At 41.9% G+C, this 20,477-nt stretch overlaps 1 protein-coding gene across 2 annotated transcripts in view; it reads right to left on the reverse strand.

Annotated features, from left to right (window-relative positions):
* Nucleotides 1-10,623: 10,623 nt before the first annotated feature.
* mao (monoamine oxidase) overlaps nucleotides 10,624-20,477 on the reverse strand; it is a 72,762-nt gene continuing 62,908 nt past the window's right edge. For both annotated transcript variants that reach the window (XM_056289356.1, XM_056289357.1), the window contains 4 exons: nucleotides 15,276-15,373; nucleotides 14,237-14,348; nucleotides 13,874-13,936; nucleotides 10,624-11,016 (listed from right to left, as the gene is read on the reverse strand). In XM_056289356.1, coding sequence (XP_056145331.1) covers nucleotides 10,864-11,016; nucleotides 13,874-13,936; nucleotides 14,237-14,348; nucleotides 15,276-15,373 — 426 coding nt within the window. In that variant the 3' untranslated portion in view covers nucleotides 10,624-10,863. The remainder of the gene's footprint in view (nucleotides 11,017-13,873; nucleotides 13,937-14,236; nucleotides 14,349-15,275; nucleotides 15,374-20,477) is intronic.

Here is a 20,477-nt window from a genome sequence, read left to right on the forward strand (position 1 = left end):
TAGCAGATCCAAGCTCTGCTGTAGGGCACAGCAGCAGATGACCTCTCGCTGTCTCTCTCTGTTTCTCTCTCTGTCAAATTCAAATTCAATTTGCTTTATTGGCATGACCATAACATAATACAGTATTGCCAACTCAATGCACAAATAACAAATGTTAACAAATACACATACAGGAAGAAGACACTAATATATACATACAATACATAAATACAAAGAAGGTAAGTTAATTAAAACTGAGGCCTGATGTGGATCAGCAGGTCATCTGGGTCCCTCATGTGGTGGCAGGCAGAGATAAACTGTCCTGCAAGAATGCAACTTTCTTTCATTTCCCCCAGTATAATTTTGTTTTTTTGATATCTGATTTAATAAAATTGTGGGTGTTTATTGCTGAATTGGGGGGGGAAATTGTTCCCTGATTAGTTTAAATGTTGGGCACTGTGTGAGGAAGTGCTGCTCCATCTCTACAGCAGTTCCTCCACACTGTTGGCACAGTCGCTCCTCTTTTGGCAGCCACATTTTCTTATTATCTGCCTGTTTCTATGGCCAGGCTATGAGCCTCAGTCTGTTCTGTGTTAAGATGTGTCTGTGTTTAACATCAGTCACTGTGCTCAGGTAGGCTGCCACAGTGTAGTGTCTTTTTAGGGCCAGATAGCTTTGCATTTTACTGTTTGTGTGATTTTGTGTTCCAATAGGTGAGGTGCTTTTGTTTCTGTTGTGTTATAATTTGGTTGACTCTGACAGTCCTGGTGTCAGACTGGCCCTGAGGCAGAGCACTGCTTGAGCTGGAATGGAGCATCAGGGCCAACTGAGTGAGGTGACCTTTGTCTTTGCTCATCTCTTGGCTCTGCAGGGCTTTGTGGTGGTAGGAGCGGGGATCACTTTATTTCAGATGAAGCCAATATTTAATTTATCGTTTTTGGATTTTCAATAATAATAGAAACTGGCCAAATTCAGCTCTGCAGGCTTTATTAAATGTTGTCCTGTGCACCTGCAGGATGCGTTTACAAAATTCAGTGTGTGTATTTTCAGTTGGATGTTTTTCCCATTGTTCAAAGTTTAGGTTTGTTTGTGGTCCCCACACTTCACGTCCATGGAGCAGAATGGGTTCTAACTGAATGAAGTAATTTGAGCCAAATTAAAATTGGAATCTGAATGTGAATTTGTCTTTTGATTGTATAAAATGCCCTGCAAGCTTTCTCTCCCAGTTCCTTGACTGCTGGGTGGAAATTTCCAGTAGAACTTATTTTCAAGCCTAAATAATTACATTCCAAACAGTTTTCCATTGTATGTGTTCCCACTGTAAAATGATATTTGTTTCTCTGACATCTGAATCATTGTTTTGGTCTTTTTGATGTTAATTGTCAGGGCCCAGGTCTGCCAGTAACATTCAAGTATGTTCAAACTCTGTTGAAGTCCACCTTTTACTGGACTTAACAGTGTTAAATCATCTGCGTACAGCAGGAATTTGATTTCCGAGTTGTGAAGTGTAAGACCAGCTGTTCCAACATGGTGGCCAGTTCATTAATATTGTAACGTACACGGATAAATAGACTCGTTAGTCGACTGGTTAACGTTGTCGCTCGTGGTGCGGGAGATCCGGGTTTGCGGCCGTTCCCGGGCTGCCCCCCGAATTTGATATAACATAGATGTTGAACAGGGCAGGTGATAACCAGCAGCCTTGTCTCACCCCGCTTTCTTGCGAAATAAATGATTTTCTCTTGTGTCCAATCTTGATGCTGCACATGTTGTTTCTGTACATGGATTTTATTAAGTCGTATGTTTTACTCCCCTACGCCACTTTGAAGTAGTTTGTAAAATAAACCAATGTGCCATATTGAATCAAATGCTTTTCTGAATTCAATGAAACATGCAAATATTTTGTTCTTATTTTGATAAACATATTTGTCGACCAGGGTGTGTAGGGTGTAAATATGGTCTGATGTGCGATGATCTGATATGAATCCAATTTGACTTTTGCCCAGGACATTGGGTTTTGTAAGGAAGTGTATGAGCCGAGAATTTATAATGTTGCAGAAAGCTTTCCCCAGATTACTGTTCACACAAATGCCTCTGTAATTATCAGGGTCGGATTTATCTCCGTTTTTAAAAAATCGACGCAACGAGGCCACGATTCCAGATGTCTGGGAAGTAGCCGACATTCAAGATCAAATTGAATCATCTAAGTATGGCCAACCTGAACTTTTTACTTGCATGATTAAGCATCTCGTTTAGGATGCCAACAACCCCATTTGCTCTTTTTGGCTTTGGGTTGCTTAACTTTTTTTTCCAGTTCTTGCTCAGTAATGAGGAGGTCCAAAGGGTTCCGGGAGTCTTTGATGGCCAATTCTAATTTGTTTAACTTTTCGGTTAAATGCGTTTGTTCTAAATGAGAATTGATGAGAATGTTTCTATATAGATTTTCTCTCTCTCCCTCTCTCCCTCTCTCCCCCTCTGTCTCTCTCTCTCCCTCTGTCTCTCTCCCTCTGTCTCTCCCTCTCCCTCTGTCCCTCTCGCCCTCTGTCTCTCTCCCTCTCTCGCTCTCTCTCTCTCTCCCCCCGTCTCTCTCTGCCTCTGTCTCTTTCCCTCTTTCTCACTCTGTCTCTCTCCCTCTTTCTCTCTCTCTCAATTCAATTCAATATGTGCTTTATTGGCATGACATACGTTTGTGTACATGCTGCCAAAGCATGTAAAACAACAACAACACAACACAACAATAATTATAATAATAACAACAACAATGATTATGATATTAAACAACAACGGTAGCAATAGGTGTCGTCCCCCACTGTCTCTCAGGTGGTGGCAAGATACCGTACCTGCGTCCTCCATGTCCTGCTACTCTGGAGTCACATGTTCCAGCTCCTGGACAAAAGCCCGGCGCTGTTTTTCAAATCTGTCACATTTAAGGAGGAAGTGCCCCTCTGTCTCCACCTCATCTGTCATGCACTGACCACATGTTCGATACTCTTTTGGCAACCACGTCTTTTTGTGTCTCCCCTTTTCAATGGCGAGACTGTGGTCACTGAGCCTGTATTTGGTGAGGGTCTGTCGCTGCTTCCTGTCTCTGACAGTTAAGAGGTGTTCTTCCAGATCATAGTTTGTTTTTAGGGCCCGATAGACTTCTAGTTTGTTTTGAGTTTTGATTTCAGCGTTCCAACGTTTCACATAATTGTTCTTGCTTTGTTTTATAGCTGATTTATCCTCATGTTGGTTTGTTTTATAGTTGATTTATCCTCATGTTGGTTTGTTTTATAGCTGATTTATCCTCATCTTGGTTTGTTTTATAGCTGATTTATCCTCATGTTGGTTTGTTTTATAGCTGATTTATCCTCATGTTGGTTTGTTTTATAGCTGATTTATCCTCATGTTGGTTTGTTTTATAGCTGATTTATCCTCATGTTGGTTTGTTTTATAGCTGATTTATCCTCATGTTGGTTTGTTTTATAGCTGATTTATCCTCATGTTGGTTTGTTTTATAGCTGATTTATCCTCATGTTGGTTTGTTTTATAGTCTGATTTATCCTCATGTTGGTTTGTTTTATAGCTGATTTATCCTCATGTTGGTTTGTTTTATAGCTGATTTATCCTCATGTTGGTTTGTTTTATAGTCTGATTTATCCTCATGTTGGTTTGTTTTATAGCTGATTTATCCTCATGTTGGTTTGTTTTATAGCTGATTTATCCTCATGTTGGTTTGTTTTATAGCTGATTTATCCTCATGTTGGTTTGTTTTATAGTCTGATTTATCCTCATGTTGGTTTGTTTTATAGCTGATTTATCCTCATGTTGGTTTGTTTTATAGCTGATTTATCCTCATGTTGGTTTGTTTTATAGCTGATTTATCCTCATGTTGGTTTGTTTTATAGCTGATTTATCCTCATGTTGGTTTGTTTTATAGCTGATTTATCCTCATGTTGGTTTGTTTTATAGCTGATTTATCCTCATGTTGGTTTGTTTTATAGCTGATTTATCCTCATGTTGGTTTGTTTTATAGTCTGATTTATCCTCATGTTGGTTTGTTTTATAGCTGATTTATCCTCATGTTGGTTTGTTTTATAGCTGATTTATCCTCATGTTGGTCTGTTTTATAGTCTGATTTATCCTCATGTTGGTTTGTTTTATAGCTGATTTATCCTCATGTTGGTTTGTTTTATAGCTGATTTATCCTCATGTTGGTTTGTTTTATAGCTGATTTATCCTCATGTTGGTTTGTTTTATAGCTGATTTATCCTCATGTTGGTTTGTTTTATAGTCTGATTTATCCTCATGTTGGTTTGTTTTATAGCTGATTTATCCTCATGTTGGTTTGTTTTATAGCCTGCTTTATCCTCATGTTGGTTTTATAGCCTGATTTATTGTAATGTTGGTGTGGAATGCAGTGCTGGTCTGAGGTTGGTTGGCTTTAGTATTTGTTAAAGGGTTAGTGAGTCTCAAAACCAGCTGCTTCAGGGGGCTCTTTTCGGGGTTCAGTTCTTGGGTTTTCAGAGCTTTAAAGTGCAATGTATTTGTTGGGCTTGTATTTAAGTGCATCCAGAAGTTTAGAGATATTTTTTGTACGTTTGTCAATAATGGAAACCGGCCTAATTCTGCCCTACATGCGTTGTTTGGTGTTTTCCTTTGTGTTTTCAGAATCATTCTACAGAATTCAGCACGTAGGGTTTCTGTTGGATGCTTGTCCCATCTAGTGTAGCTGGAAAGACTGAGTGGACCCCATACCTCACTTCCATATAGTGCAATGGGCAGAATTACACTATCAAACAGTTTGCACCAGATGGAGATTGGTATATCAGTGTTAAATAATTTATTTTTAATTGCATATAGAGCTCTGCCAGCTATTTGTTTTAGGTTATTCACTGCCCTACTGAAACTCCCCGATGCTGTAATAATTAGACCAAGGTAAGTATACTGCATCATATGCTCTAAGCCTAAGGTGATGCTACCTAGAATCAACCGGTATCTATTTTCCTGACATCTGGGCTTCTTCTGGAAGATCATTACTTTTGTCTTTTGTGGATTTATTGCCAGGGCCCAGTGCTGGCAGTAGTCCTCAAGCATGTCCAGTAGTTGTTGCAGCCCATCTGCGGTTGGTGACAACAAAACTAGATCATCTGTATAAAGCAGAAATGTTACTTCCATGTCATACAGGGGGAGACCTGGGGCTGCAGACTGTTCCAGCTGCACCGCCAGTTCATTAATATATACATTAAACAGTGTTGGGCTAAGTCCACAGCCCTGTCTCACCCCTCTATTCTGAGTGAAGAACTCAGTGTGTTTGTCTCCAATCTTAACTGCACATTTGTTGTCCGAATACATTGACTTTATTATGTCATACACTTTACCCCCTACACCACTTTGTAAAAGTTTATAGTATAGTCCTTCATGCCGAATAGAGTCGAAAGCTTTTTGGAAGTCAATGAAACAAGCAAATATTTTTCCATTTTTGGTTTGATTCACATTTTCATTTATGAGGGTGTGTAGGGTGTAAATATGGTCTGTAGTCCGGTGATTTGGGAGGAAGCCAGTTTGACCTTTGCTCAGGACATTGTGTTCGTTAAGGAGGGTTAGAATTCAATTGTTCAAAATGCTATTAAACACCTTCCCCAGACTACTGCTCACGCAAATGCCTCTGACATTAGTAGGATCCAATTTGTCTCCATTTTTATGAACAGGAGTTATAAGCCCTTTGCTCCAGATGTCAGGAAAAAATCCCGAACTTAGAACGATGGTGAACAATTTGAGTACTGCCCTTTGCAGCTCAGGTGTGCTGTTTTTAAGCATCTCGCTTCTGATGCTGTCAAGGCCACAAGCTTTATTGGGTTTTAAGGATTTGAGCTTCTGTGCCAATTCTTCTTGTGTTATTGGGAAACCCAGTGGGTTTTGGTTGTCTTTTATAGTGCAACTGTAATTTCTGTTTGATCAGATTGTAATTGGAATTTGAGTGTTCTTGTTGGATTTCCGAATAGATATGTTCAAAATGATTTTTCCAAATTTCTCCATTTTGGATAGGCAGGTCTTGTGGTTTCGTAAAGCTCAAATTATTCCACATTTCCCAGAACTGGTTTTGATTCAGGGAATTTTCTATTTCCTGTAGGGTTCTATCTACATGGCTTGTTTTTTCATTCTTAATGTGTGTTTATATAGTTTTAATGTTTTGCTATATTTCTTTCTTATATCCATATCTTGAGGTTGGTAGTGTTTCAGGTTTGACCATTGACGCAGTTCCTTTCTTTTATTTTTACAGTCGTTGCCAAACCATTTTTCATTTTTAGGTTGTTTCTTTTTTCTGTTGTGGGTCCTTGGTAGGGCCATGTTTGCTGCCGTCTGAAATATATAATTGATTTCATTGACAGCTTGGTTGGTACTGTCCTTATACGTTTCAGACGGTTTGTTAATGAAGTTAGTAATCGTATTAAGTAATTTGGATGAATTCAGGATATTGATAATTTTTTCTGCACTGTCTGGAGCCCATCTGTAGGTCTTATTAATTTTGAACAGCTTGCTGGGCTCCTCTATAGGCATTTGAGTCAGGTTAATAGTTTTGAAGAAAATCAGAAAGAGGAGTTTGTTGTCTGACAGTGAATGCGTTGAAGGAGGTGGGGTCCATGTCAGTTATTGCATAGTCAACTACACTAGCTCCAAGACCTGAACAATGTGAACCTTCCCAATCTTTTGATCCTTAAACAGAATGGAGTCTCCATCACGTGCATCTGCATCATCGCCAGACAACCAATTCAGTTAGTCACACATCAGGACCAGTTAGACCAGTAAAGGTTTTATTTCACATTTTTCTCAACAGTCACCAGCTTTGTGAGAGAGCAATACAAAGACCTCAGACGAGTACTTACAGGACCACTTAGGAGTGCACATATGAAAGGAGGAAACGAGGCCGGAACAACTTTCAGGTCTACATGAAACCGTCGGGGAAGCTGAGAGGATGGTCGAGTGGAGGGTGAGAGTTTCAGAGGACGGACGGAGCATTCTGGATTCCTTTTGTTCTCTGAAGGTGGATCGGGGTCACATTTACACCGTGCTTCCTAAGACACAGCTGAGGAGCAGGTGAAGCTGTTTGTCCATCCTCTCTCTCTGATAAACCACCACTGTGTGTTGTAGATCTGGAGACAGGTGGAGTTCATGCAGACAAGATTAAAGCCAAGCAGCAAGAGAGAGAGAGAGAGACAGAGACAGAGACAGAGGGAAAGAGAGAGAGACAGAGGGAGAGAGACACAGAGGGAGAGAGAGACAGAAGGGGGGGAGACAGAGAGAGAGAGACAGATTGACAGAGACAGACAGAGACAGAGACAGAGAACATAGATGAACGACAAAGACAAGGTAGACAGACAGCGCAGCGATGTAGTCACAAAATTACACACACACACACACACACACACACACACACACACACACACACACACACACACACACACACACACACACACACACACACACATCTTGTTTGACGGGAGACAGGTGTCTCTACCTGCCTAACAGTCTCAGCTCCGTTACACAGTGCACGCTGGGTTTGTGTAAACTCTTTAGAAAATAATGACAACCGTTTGGACATGTTGGGTTTGACAAAGTGCTGTTTTCTAGTCGTTACATGAACAGGACACCACAGAAACCAGTCTGCCGGACCTCCGGACTCCAGTTCAGTTTTGGACGGGGGGGGGGGGGGCAAAGACAGGAAAGTCGAATGGTCCCACAGGCACTTGAGAGAGACAACACAACACGACTTCCATTAAGGCACAACAGAGAGAACACAACCAACACAGCAACACCATGAGGGACAGACAGCACAAACTACACATCTGTTCCCCCAATATCCAGTCTGCATGTTTTCATGGCTGCATGTCTGCATGTTTTCATGTCTACATTTCTGCATGTTTTCATGTCAACATGTCAGCATGTTTTCATGTCAACATGTCAGCATATTTTCATGGCTGCATGTCTGCACGTTTTCATGTCTACATGTCTGCATGTTTTCATGGCTGCATGTCTGCACGTTTTCATGTCTACATGTCAGCATATTTTCATGTCAACATGTCAGCACGTTTCATGTCAACATGTCAGCATGTTTTCATGTCTACATGTCAGCATGTTTTCATGTCAACATGTCAGCATGTTTTCATGTCAACATGTCAGCATATTTTCATGGCTGCATGTCTGCATATTTTCATGGCTGCATGTCTGCACGTTTTCATGTCTACATGTCTGCATGTTTTCATGTCTACATTTCAGCATGTTTTCATGTCTACATGTCAGCATGTTTTCATGTCTACATGTCAGCATGTTTTCATGTCTACATGTCAGCATGTTTTCATGGCTGCATGTCTGCACGTTTTCATGTCTACATGTCAGCATGTTTTCATGTCAACATGTCTGCACGTTTTCATGGCTGCATGTCTGCATATTTTCATGGCTGCATGTCAGCATGTTTTTATGGCTGCATGTCTGCATGTTTTCATGTCTACATTTCTGCATGTTTTCATGTCTACATTTCTGCATGTTTTCATGTCTGCACGTTTTCATGTCTACATGTCTGCATGTTTTAATGGCTGCATGTCAGCATGTTTTCATGTCTACATGTTCTCATGTCTGCATGTCTGCATGTTTTAATGGCTGCATGTCAGCATGTTTTCATGTCTACATGTTCTCATGTCCGCATGTTTTAATGTCTGCATGTCTGCATGTTTTCCCTTTCTGCATGGCTGCATGTTTTCATTTCTGCATGTCTGCATGTCTGCATGTCTTCATTTCTGCATGGCTGCATGTTTTCATTTCTGCATGTCTTCATTTCTGCATGGCTGCATGTTTTCGTTTCTGCATGTCTGCATGTCTTCATTTCTGCATGGCTGCATGTCTTCAGTTCTGCATGTCTGCATGTTTTCATTTCTGCATGGCTGCATGTTTTAATTTCTGCATGTCTGCATGTTTTCATTTCTGCATGGCTGCATGTTTTCATTTCTGCATGGCTGCATGTTTTAATGTCTGCATGGCTGCATGTTTTCGGTTCTGCATGTCTGCATGTTTTTATTTCTGCATGGCTGCATGTTTTCATTTCTGCATGTCTGCATGTCTTCATTTCTGCATGGCTGCATGTTTTCGTTTCTGCATGTCTGCATGTCTTCATTTCTGCATGGCTGCATGTCTTCAGTTCTGCATGTCTGCATGTTTTCATTTCTGCATGGCTGCATGTTTTAATTTCTGCATGTCTGCATGTTTTCATTTCTGCATGGCTGCATGTTTTCAGTTCTGCATGGCTGCATGTTTTAATTTCTGCATGGCTGCATGTTTTCATGTCTGCATGGCTGCATGTTTTTATTTCTGCATGGCTGCATGTTTTCAGTTCTGCATGGCTGCATGTTTTCATGTCTGCATGGCTGCATGTTTTTATTTCTGCATGGCTGCATGTTTTCAGTTCTGCATGGCTGCATGTTTTAATTTCTGCATGGCTGCATGTTTTAATTTCTGCATGGCTGCATGTTTTCAGTTCTGCATGTCTACATGTTTTCATGGCGGCATATTCTGTGTGACATGACTTCACAGGAGCATGACGGCTTCTTTCACCAAATGGCTGCTGGCCATTTAACAGCTGAAGAAGACCATTTTTACTAAATAGGGCAGCATTAACAATTTGATGGAACTGTCAGTGGTGATTTTGAGCATGACTTTTCTTTCTAAAATATAAGTTAAGCGTTTTGAGTGACATTTGATTTGTTCATCTCTTCTCTAATCTTTGTGAGCTTGTGGTATGAAAATGACCAGATCCACCAAAATTTAAGGAATGAACGATAACCACTTGAAGCATTAAAATATTAAATAAAAAAGGTTGCGTTAAAATACTTTTTTGAAAATGTGAATTTTGGTTGACTGAGACTCGTAAGATCTTCTCGAAGAAAGCCATAATAATGCAGCTGGGAGGACTAGGCAGGGAGGACGGCTTAATCACGGGGCTTTTTCCCAATCTTAACGTGGGGTTTATGGTGAAGTACACGATCACACCTAAAATCACAAGTGAAACAGTTACTAGAAATGCATATTTTGAATATATCAATTTTATGATTACTTCAAAACATCAACAAATATTTATTATAATTGCCTATCATGTAGTGTAGTCTGAAGAAATTACATTCAGATGCTTCCACGTGTTTGGCCAGGCAATACCCATGACCCATCCACAGCAGCTCGGAGGAGATGTAGATCCAGTCTCCTCCATGATGGAGGAGCGGAGGACGACACATTTCTCTTCTATTCTGACACGACTGGGTTTTACCTTGGAGCTAGCTACAGCACCTCAGCCCAAAGAAACAGCACCTACAATCAGCAGAGGTAATTAGATACTAGATGGGCACATACCGCACTATAACACATATTACACCGGCCCACGTGGAGACCCACACACACACACCCACACACACACACACCCACACACACACACACACACACACACACACACACACACACACGACGAGTTAGAAGGTATAAAATGTGTGGAATGTCGGAGTGGCTTTACATTTTCCTTCATTTGTTTTTAGCTTGTATTTATCATGGCCACAATTCTGTCAAAAAGCACCTCCCTCCCTTTTGATAGACCATCTCCCTCCCTCCCTCCCTCCCTCCCTCTCTCTCTCTCTCGGACGGTGAATAAAGAAATGACGTGACGATGTGTTGAGCAGTCTTATTCCTCTGGCAGCAGGGTGGAGCATCAGGTGACATTCCAAACCCAACACACAACTCCACCACTTTGTAGTTGAGGTCAGTAGTGCCCTCGAGGAGGAGGAGGAGGAGGAGGGCAGTGGGTGTTGAGCTCTGCTCCCCCCCTCCCCCCCCACATGCAGAGGAGTAAGATTAAGACGTGGGTGGACTCTAACAGCGGGAGGGACATCCTCTCTTGTAGGCCACCAGGCCCACGGCGGCAGTGGACAGGACGGTGGTGATACCCATGAACCTGAGGAAACCGGCAACTGAAGGCAAGTTTCTCTCCCAGAAGGTGGAGACGAAGGGACGGGCAGGCACGTCCTGTTGGAGAGAGAGAGCTGGATGAGGTCAACGGTTCAATTGACTTTCAAACAACAAATTTAGTACAAAAAGTTACAAAAATCATTCCACCATTGTAACACTTTCTATGACGCTTGCATCTATAACGCCCTATAAGCATCTATAACGCCCATACTTTCCTGTAATGTGTGTTACAATGACTAACGGCTATGGCTGAAGACTGTGAAGTAGCACTGAAGTCTCATTATGCATCTCTACAAAACTTCCGCAAAACAGTTGGCTATGATGCATTATGACATTTGACAGATAAACAGGCTAATGATGACATTTATAATGCATAAATCTGTTTTAAAATGACATAATGTATCATAAAGGTGGTTATGAAGTGTTGTGAGGGCGTACACATGGTTATAATGAATCTTACAATGACTTATAGCAACACTCATAGCGCATTATAGATGCTTATAGGGCGTTATAGATGTAAGCTTCATAGAACATTAATTTATAACTGCATTGATTACGTTCTTCTGCATGTGAAGAGCTTCAGGAGTTTAAAACTTCTCTGCTAAAACTTCCACTTTGACCCGTTAATCTTCAGTCCTCTCCTCGTTTCTACATTACAAGGAATATTGCTGATCGTCTCATTTCTCCACATGTTCTTTAAAGCTGCATTAAAAAAAAAAATTCCCCCTTTTTCTCCCTAATTGTACTTGGCCAATTACCCCACTCTTCCAAGCCCTCCCACTCGCTGCTCCACCCCCTCTGCCGATCCGGGAAGGGCTGTAGACCACCACGTGCCTCCTCCGATATACGTAAGTGGAGTCACCGGCCGCTTCTTTTCACCTGACAGTGAGGAGTTTCACCGGGGGGACGTAGCGCGTGGGAGGATCACACTATTCCCCCCAGTTCCCCCTCCCCCCTGAACAGGTGCCCCGACCGACCAGAGGAGGCGCTAGTGCAGCGACCAGGACACATACCCACATCTGGCTTCCCAACCACAGAAACGGCCAATTGTGTCTGTAGGAACGCCCGACCAAGCCGGAGGTACCACAGGGATTTGAACAGGTGGTCCCTGTGTTGGTATGCAACGGAATAGACTGCTACACTTCCCAGACGCCCTTTAAAGCTGCATTTAGTGATTTTTCTGACTGCTGGATGTCAGACGGTAGTACAAAGCTACCTGATTCCTCACCCCTCTCTTCCTGTCTCTATGGTGCCTCAAATTACAGGGAGTCATACCACTTAGTGCAGCTTTAAACGTTCCTCTGAAATGCTCTGGTTTGATTCTGGGATGATTACTTGAGGTGGTCAGATTGCCTGAGATCATCCTCTAGCAGCCTTACCTGTTAAAAGATTATTTTTTTTTACAACCAGGCTCTTATTTTCACAGTTTTTCCATCATACATATCAGGTATGATATCGTTTTCCTCACCGGCTTCATTAAGAAGATTTTGGACATGGGACCACCACTGAACTCAGCTTTACAAAAGTATCTTATGGGACACTGAACAGGAGTGTCAGACATTAGTTCTTCATCTCCAGCTACTCCTGCAGATCCTGTCTTACCAAATTCATATCTATACAATGAGTCACCGATAGTCCCTATTATTACAGGTTTTGATACTTTGACTAAACTCGTGTCAGCTTCTAAACCAACTACTTGCCTACTTGACCCTTTATCAGCAAAACTTTTTAAATACCTCTGGCCTTCTCTGGGACCTACAATGCTGGACATTGTTAATGTATTACTTATTACTGACACTGTTCCCAGCAGTTTCAAGACAGCTGTGGTAAAACCTCTGCTTAAGAAACTGTACCTCAGTCCAGTGTCTCTTGATAATTATGAACCAGACTCTAATCTTCCATTCTTTTCTAAAGTACTACAGAAATTTGTCTGTCAACAACTATCTATATGAACCTTTTCAACCAGCTTTCAGGGCCTGTCACTCCACTGAAACTGCTTTGAACAGAGTGGATAACGATTATCTACTAGCTATGGAATCTGATTCCACCTCTTTGTTTCTACTACTGGACCTCAGTGCAGCCTTTGACACCACTGATCGCTGTATTCTATCAGACAGAATCAACTGTAATTTTGGTGTCTGGCTCAAGTCTCTCTTGGCTAAAGTCCTACTTATCTGGAAGAACACATTATATCTGCTATATTAATATTTCATTGAAATTCTCTGACATTAAATGGGGTATACCTCAGGGCACAGTTCTTGGTCTTCTACTGTTTTTCTTTATATTTCGACTCTTAGCCAAATTATGACAGTCATGTAATAAAATTCCACGTCTATGCGGATGATACTCAGCTGTATTTGCCTGTAAGGGCTGATGATCATACTAAGATTACTTATTTAGAGGCCTCCTTGGCTGCTGGGAAAAATTGGATGTCACTAAATTCCCTGCTTTTAAATTTGGATAAAACTGATATGCTGGTTGTTGGCCCTGCTAGACACAGACACCAATTCATAGATAATGGACAGTCATGGACAGTCTAACGGGGACGCTGTGTGTGTGTGTGTGTGTGGGTGGGGGGGTGTTGTTGTTTTAAGGACAGGTTTAAGACTCCTGATCACTTGTCCCATGAGACGCAGCTGTAAAGCTGAGTCCAGCCTGTGTCCAAAATCCACTAAATGAAGCTAGTGATTAAAATGACATCATAACTGATACGTATGATGGAATAAACTACGACGATAAGAGCCAGGAAGAATTCCTGAACAAGATATTCAACACCTGGTATGGGCCGACACACTAGCTGGCTAAACAAGAGTGCACAAACCGAATGTCCCCCTTGGAGGTTTATCAAGTAATACAACTAGAAACATCTGAAATATGTTGATTTTAAAACAAGAAACTCAAAATGATTCCTCACCTCAGACGCAGGCTCTGGTTGCCAAATCTGACTCTGGTCGATTTTACCCATCGCACACATGACCTGCAACCAGACAGCAAAAATTAAAACGCCATCACAGCATAACACACACAGTGTTATTGATGTTGATATTGAGCACTTAGCGACACCTAGTGGTCTGTTACGTTATCTGAGACCCATGATGCCGTGCGCTGTTCTTGTGAGTCATTCTAATAAAGATTCATGAACTGAAACACACAGCACCGGGCGCCTCCTCTCTTTCCGAAGGGGATTTGCACAAATCAAGGGTTTCAAAAGAACACAGACAAATATTAGAGAAGTATGTGGAAAGGTTAGGTCTGTGTTTAGTGAACGAGTCCTGACCTCTCTGGCGGCTCTTTCTCCAGCCTGAACAGCTCCCTCCATGTAGCCGCTCCATTCGGTAGCCGTCTCTGTCCCCGCAAAGAAGAGCTTCCCGACCGGCTTCCTCAGCACCCTGCGGAAACAAAGCATGGGGTGACGTGGTCAGGACGACTCGAGCAACGTCCCAAGTCCCTTATGCTTTTCCACAGTGAGGCCGAACGTTTCTGAGCACGGAAAGAAACAGTTCCAATCGACTCTGTGCATAACGGTAGTCCACTGACTTCCGGTTTCTACTGCAGTGGTCATACCAGTTTCCTGTTTGTTGGCGTGTGCTGTTGACAATGGCATATTTTGTTGGCGATGCCTGCAAGATTTACCATGGATAAATGTCAACCACATGCACACAACTGTCCACACACTTTCACCAGCACCTACCAGCAAACGGGTGAAACGTTTCAACTTGTACATATCAAGTTACGTCCACAATTATGAGGATGAATCCTCATCCTCATAATGAGGATTGCAATACAATACATGAGGATGCTCATGTATTGTATTGCAATACAATGATGTCCTTTGATGGAAACCAGTGTTCCCCATGAAAACGACCCGAGTCAAACCCCAGCCGGGTCCGGGTAGCATAGCGGTGTATTCCGTTGCCTACCAACACGGGGATCGGCGGTTCGAACCCCCGTGTTACCTCCGGTTTTGTCGGGCGTCCCTACAGACACAATTGGCCGTGTCTGTGGGTGGGAGGCCGGATGTGGGTATGTGTCCTGGTCGCTGCACTACAAGGGTGTGTGAATCAGGGCCCTGCTCTCTTCAGGAAATCATTCTCCGTGACTATCTTGGCGATCCATGCCAGGCCTTGCTGACAGAAGCTCATGTTATTCAGCATCAGTGGACGACTCAACGGTCTCTAAACGAACATACCGGCCAGACTTCACCCTCTGATGTCACGTGACATCTCAGTACATCATTTTATAACCCAACTTTAACATTTTCCATGACCTCGTTATTTCTAGGGCACTTGATCAGTTTTATAATTTGAGAGACTTACTTGCCATATTGGGTGAGGATGCCGGGGGGGAAGTAGGTGGTGTAGCATCCTCCAGAGTATTCCTCCTCACACCAGTTCTTCTCCTCATAGTGAACGGGCTGGTGGACACAGAAGGACTCAGCTGTGGTTTGGACTTCATAAAAACTGAAATTGTACTGAAGTAGTGTAACAATAACCACGTTTCCATCCAAGTGTTGTCTAGCAAATGTTGTTTCGGATGAAAAAAAAAAGGTTATTATGTCCAATAACATCCCAAAAACTTGCATTAAGTGTTTCATCAGCCCTCCTGGTTTACCCCAACCTGCTGCCGCTCGACTGAAGGGTCAGACCCGCCAGCCAGCGGCCAGCATGTCTTCTTATCCATGCACGTTACACTATGGTTGATGTTCACAGAGCCTAGTCATAGATAACAGAGGAAGATTTAACTTCGAATTGAAGATAAGAGAAAATAATGATTATTCTGTGTTTATTAATAATGCGTATTATTTCTATGTGGCGTCCGGTTTGTTGGTGACCTGAAGTAATATTGTTCTGTGTATCTGAACAAATGGCCGGCTGACTTTGGTCTCACTACATTTAAAGTAAATTCCACATTGTAAATCTCCTGGTTTGGATTATCGTCATTTATTCTGTGGAGGCACTCTCAGTATTGGGACCCACACTAACCACCCTTTCTCATTTTCTCAATAGAGTTTATCTCTGTGCTATTCAGCTACACTTATGTTAAGTGGCGGCACCACCACTTTTAGCGTTTTTATTAATACCCCTTAAGTTTATCAGGTTGTATAGACAGGACAATACACTTACTCTTAAGCAATTCATACAGCGCCAGTACATCACTAACGTACCCAGGGTCCCGCCCATTGGTTTAGTGAGTGAAATCAGTAGGCATATACTACATAAAAGTGCAGGTGGTTGGTGTGACAGAGGAAAATGCAGACGACAGGAAGCGATGGAAACAGATGATCTGCTGTGGCGACCCTTAACGGCAAGCAGCCGTAATAGTAGTAGTAGTAGAAGATGCCTCGAGTGTATGGGTGGGGCGTTACACATTTATTTCCATTCTTTTTTCAAGTCAATGAAAACAATGCAATGTTTCAGTTGTCTATTAGCTGCTCACCATTCATGGCCCATGACTTTCTAGACTTTTTCTGCAATAAGGTTGATGAGATCATTAAAAAAAAAAAAAAGTTCTTCAACTCCAGCTACTCCTGCAGATCCTGTCTGGCCAAATTCGAAGCTATACAATGAGTCACTGATAGTCCCTCTTATTACAGCTTTTAAGACAATCTCTCAAGACACATTGACTAAGCTCGTGTCAGCTTCTAAACCAGGGGTGGCTAACCATGTGCCATGGAGAGCCGTGTGCATGCAGGTTTTCATTCCAGCCGGACTCCACACCAGGGGATTTCACTGATTTAGCAACCCTTCGACCAGAGAGGAAGAATGTATCAGTGAAATCACCTGGTGTGGAGTTGGGTTGGAATGAAAACCTGTGTACACATGGCTCTCCATGGCACATGGTTAGCCACCGCTGTTCTAAAGTAAATACTTGCCTACTTCACCCTTCACCAGCAAAACTTTTTAAAGACCTCTGGCCTTTCCTGGGACCTACAATGCTAGACATTGTTAATTTATCACTTACTACCGGCATTGTCCTCAGCAGTTTTAAGACAGCTGTGGTTAAACCTCTACTTAAAAAACATCAAAAACCCCGCATCTAGATTTAAGGTCTCTAATAACTATTGACCGGTCTTTAATCTTCCATTCTTTTCTAAAGTTCTAGAGAGAGTTGTATATCAACAACCTTTCGACCCATATAGAAGAAAACTATCTATATGAACCTTTTCAACCAGCTTTCAGGGCCTGTCACTCCACGGAAACTGCTTTGACCAGAATGGTGAACGATCTTTTAGTAGCTATGAACTCTGATTCCACTTCTGTGCTTCTACTACTGGTCCTCAGTGCAGCCTTTGACACCACTGATCACTGTATACTATTAGACAGAATAAACTAATTCTGGTGTCTCTGGCTTAGCTCTCTCTTGGCTCAAGTCCTACTAATCTGGAAGAACCCCTTATGTCTGCTATAATAATATTACATCGAAATTCTCTGGTGTTAAATATGGCGTACCTCAGGGCTCAGTTTTTGGCCCTCTACTTTTCTCTGTTTATATTTCATCTCTTGACCAAATTATATGCAATCATGGAATAAATGTCCACTGCTGATGATACTCAGCTGTATGTGCCTATAAGGGCGGATGATTGTACTCAAATGGCTAATTTAGAGGCCTGCTTGGCTGCTGTGAAAAGTTGGATGTCACTAAATTTCCTGCTTTTAAATTGAGATAAAACTGAGATGCTGGTCGGTGGCCCTGCTAGACACCAGACACCAATTTGATCAAGTAGCAATAACAACCGACAACCTTGATTTCACAAAGCGTGGCAGCCAAAAATCTTGGTGTTATGTTTGATCCCAGCCTTTCCTTTGATAAGCACATTAATGAAATCACCAAGACTGCCTTTTTTCACTTTCACCTTTCATCTTTTTGCCGTAGCCTACAATTAGTTGCCTTACATTCAGTGCTTCATAACCTGTACTGCATGGTGGGTCAGTTTGTCTCAATGAATTTACCAAGCACTGTTCTTCTGACAAGATGAGTGTAGATTATTGACAATTGCAAACTGTTACCTTCTCTCACACGTCTTTTCTCTCTGAATGATGTCTCCTCTTTTCTGCTGTGTGTGTGAATGTGTGATGTAAGCTCCCTTGTGTGTGCACATGCAGTCTGTCCTCCCAGGTCTCCATGGTGATGGTGGTCACCACCTGGACGCTGCTTGGCATCTCCCTCATCACATTTTCTTTTTCTTTTTATATATCTTATAAATCCCTGTAATTTTGTTATCCTGTTCCAATATTATACCCTTCTCTCACCCAGAGGTGTGACTAATGGGTTTTTGGTTTTTTTGTTTGTCTACATGGAGATGGTGGTCGGTTCCTGGGCTGTTCCGGTGGCACGTGGACACTGCTTGGCATCCTCCTCATCATATTATTCATATGTTCCATTATAATTCTATCCTCCTCTTTCAATGTTGTATTGTGTAAACACATCATTTCACGTTGTCTGTGTTGGGAGAGAGATCCTCATCTGTTGCTCTCCCTGAGGGTTCTTCCTATTTTTTCTCCCTGTTAAATGTTTTTATTTTTTTTTATTTTTTAGGGAGTTGTTCCTTATCCGATGTGAGGGTTTAAGGACAGGATGTTGTGCTGCTGTAAAGCCCCCTGAAGCAAATGTCTAATTTGTTGATATCGGGCTATACAAATAAATTGACTTACCTAACATAGCTAAAATTTGGTCTTTCCTGTCCATGGCTGATGCAGAGACTCTAATACATGCATCTGTTTCATCCAGACTTGATTACTGTAATGTTGTGTTCTCAGGTCTGCCACATGCTGGTACTAACAGTCTTCAGATGGTTCAGAATGCTGCTGCTAGAATCCTAACTAGAACTAGGAAACTTGACCACATTACACCAATTCTTGCCTCCCTTCATTGGCTTCCTCTCCATGTTAGATTAGAACACAAGGTGCTTCTGCTGACTTATAAAATCCGGTAACACTTTAGTATGGGGAACGTAGTCACCATTAATTAGGTGCTTATTAGCATGCAAATTAGCAACATATTGGCTCTTAATTGGTCATTATTACATACTCATTAATGCCTTATTCTGCATGGCCTTATTATACAACCAGTAAGCCATTAACTATGAGTTTTCCCTCTATAACCTCAGAAGTATTGCTTATTAGTAGTACCATCTCAATATGCTTTGCTTAGTATGGCCTTTATAAGGTGGTAGTACCACAAGAAGAGTTATTCTCCCTTACTAACACTTAATGAATATGCTCTGTTCTTACATAACAACACACAAAACTACAAGTGTTCATAGTGTTAAATTACTGTAAATTAAGTTTTTGTTACTTAGAATATGTTCCCCATACTAAAGTGACATCTTGATCATTACTAATTCACTAGTAATTAAGTTTTTTTATGTTCCCCATACTAAAGTGTTACCTAAAATCCTAAATGGACTTGCCCCATCCTACCTGTCTGATCTCCTTAAACCTTACATGCCATCTCGAGCACTTTGTTCTCAAAGTACAGGGCTCCTGTGTGTACCCAAAGTTAAAAGAAGTCAGCTGGTGGCAGCAGGGCCTTTTCCTATCGGGCCCCGTTCTTATGGAATAACCTGCCTGCTGCCATCAGACCATCAGAGTCTGTTGAGTCCTTTACATCCAAACTTAAAACTCATCTTTTTGCCTCAACCTACATTTAGTTGCCTTTTAGTTGAGTGCTTCACGACCTGTACTGCATGGCGGGTCGGTTTTTGTCTCAGTGAATTTACCAACCGGTGTTCTGCTGATGAGATTATAGAGTGTAGATTATTCACTACTGCAAACTGTTCTCTTCTCTCACATGTCTTTTCTCCCTCTCCGAATGATGTCTTCTCCTTTCTCTTCTTCTGTGAGCGAATGGTGCGATGTGAGTCTCCCCTGTGTGCACGTGTAGTCTGTCCTCCTCCCAGGTCTCCATGGTCAAGTTGTCAATTTTATTTGTATAGCCCAATATCACAAATTAGCCTCAGGGGGCTTTACAGCAACACAGCATCCTGTCCTTAGACCATCTCATCGGATAAGGAACAGCTCCCTAAAAAAAACAACTTTAACAGGGAGAAACAATAGGAAGAAACCTCAGGGAGAGCAACAGAGGAGGATCTCTGTTGGTCACCACCAGGACACTGCTTGGTGTCCTCCTCATCATATTCTTCATATATTTTACAGTTCCATCATAATTCTGTTGTCCTCTTTCAGTGTTGTATTGTGTAAATTGTGTAAACACAACATCCACTGCACGCTGTCCGTCTTGGGAGAGAGCTCCTCCTCTGTTGCTCTCCCTGAGGTTTCTTCCTGTTTTTTCTCCCTGTTAAAGTTTTTTTTTGGGGAGTTGTTCCTTATCTGATGTGAGGGTCCAAGGACGGGATGTTGTGTTGCTGTAAAGCCCCTGGGGCACATTTATAATTGGTGATGATGGGCTATACAAATAAAATTGACTTGACTTTTTCAAAATATCAGTAAAATAATGTTTAATGTAGACATTTCGTGTCTGTTTCATTTGGTCAGTAGAAGGACGTGACTGAAGACTGG

The sequence above is a fragment of the Lampris incognitus genome, chromosome 11 (genome assembly GCF_029633865.1).
Source record: "Lampris incognitus isolate fLamInc1 chromosome 11, fLamInc1.hap2, whole genome shotgun sequence".
NCBI classification, from domain to species: Eukaryota; Metazoa; Chordata; class Actinopteri; order Lampriformes; family Lampridae; genus Lampris; species Lampris incognitus.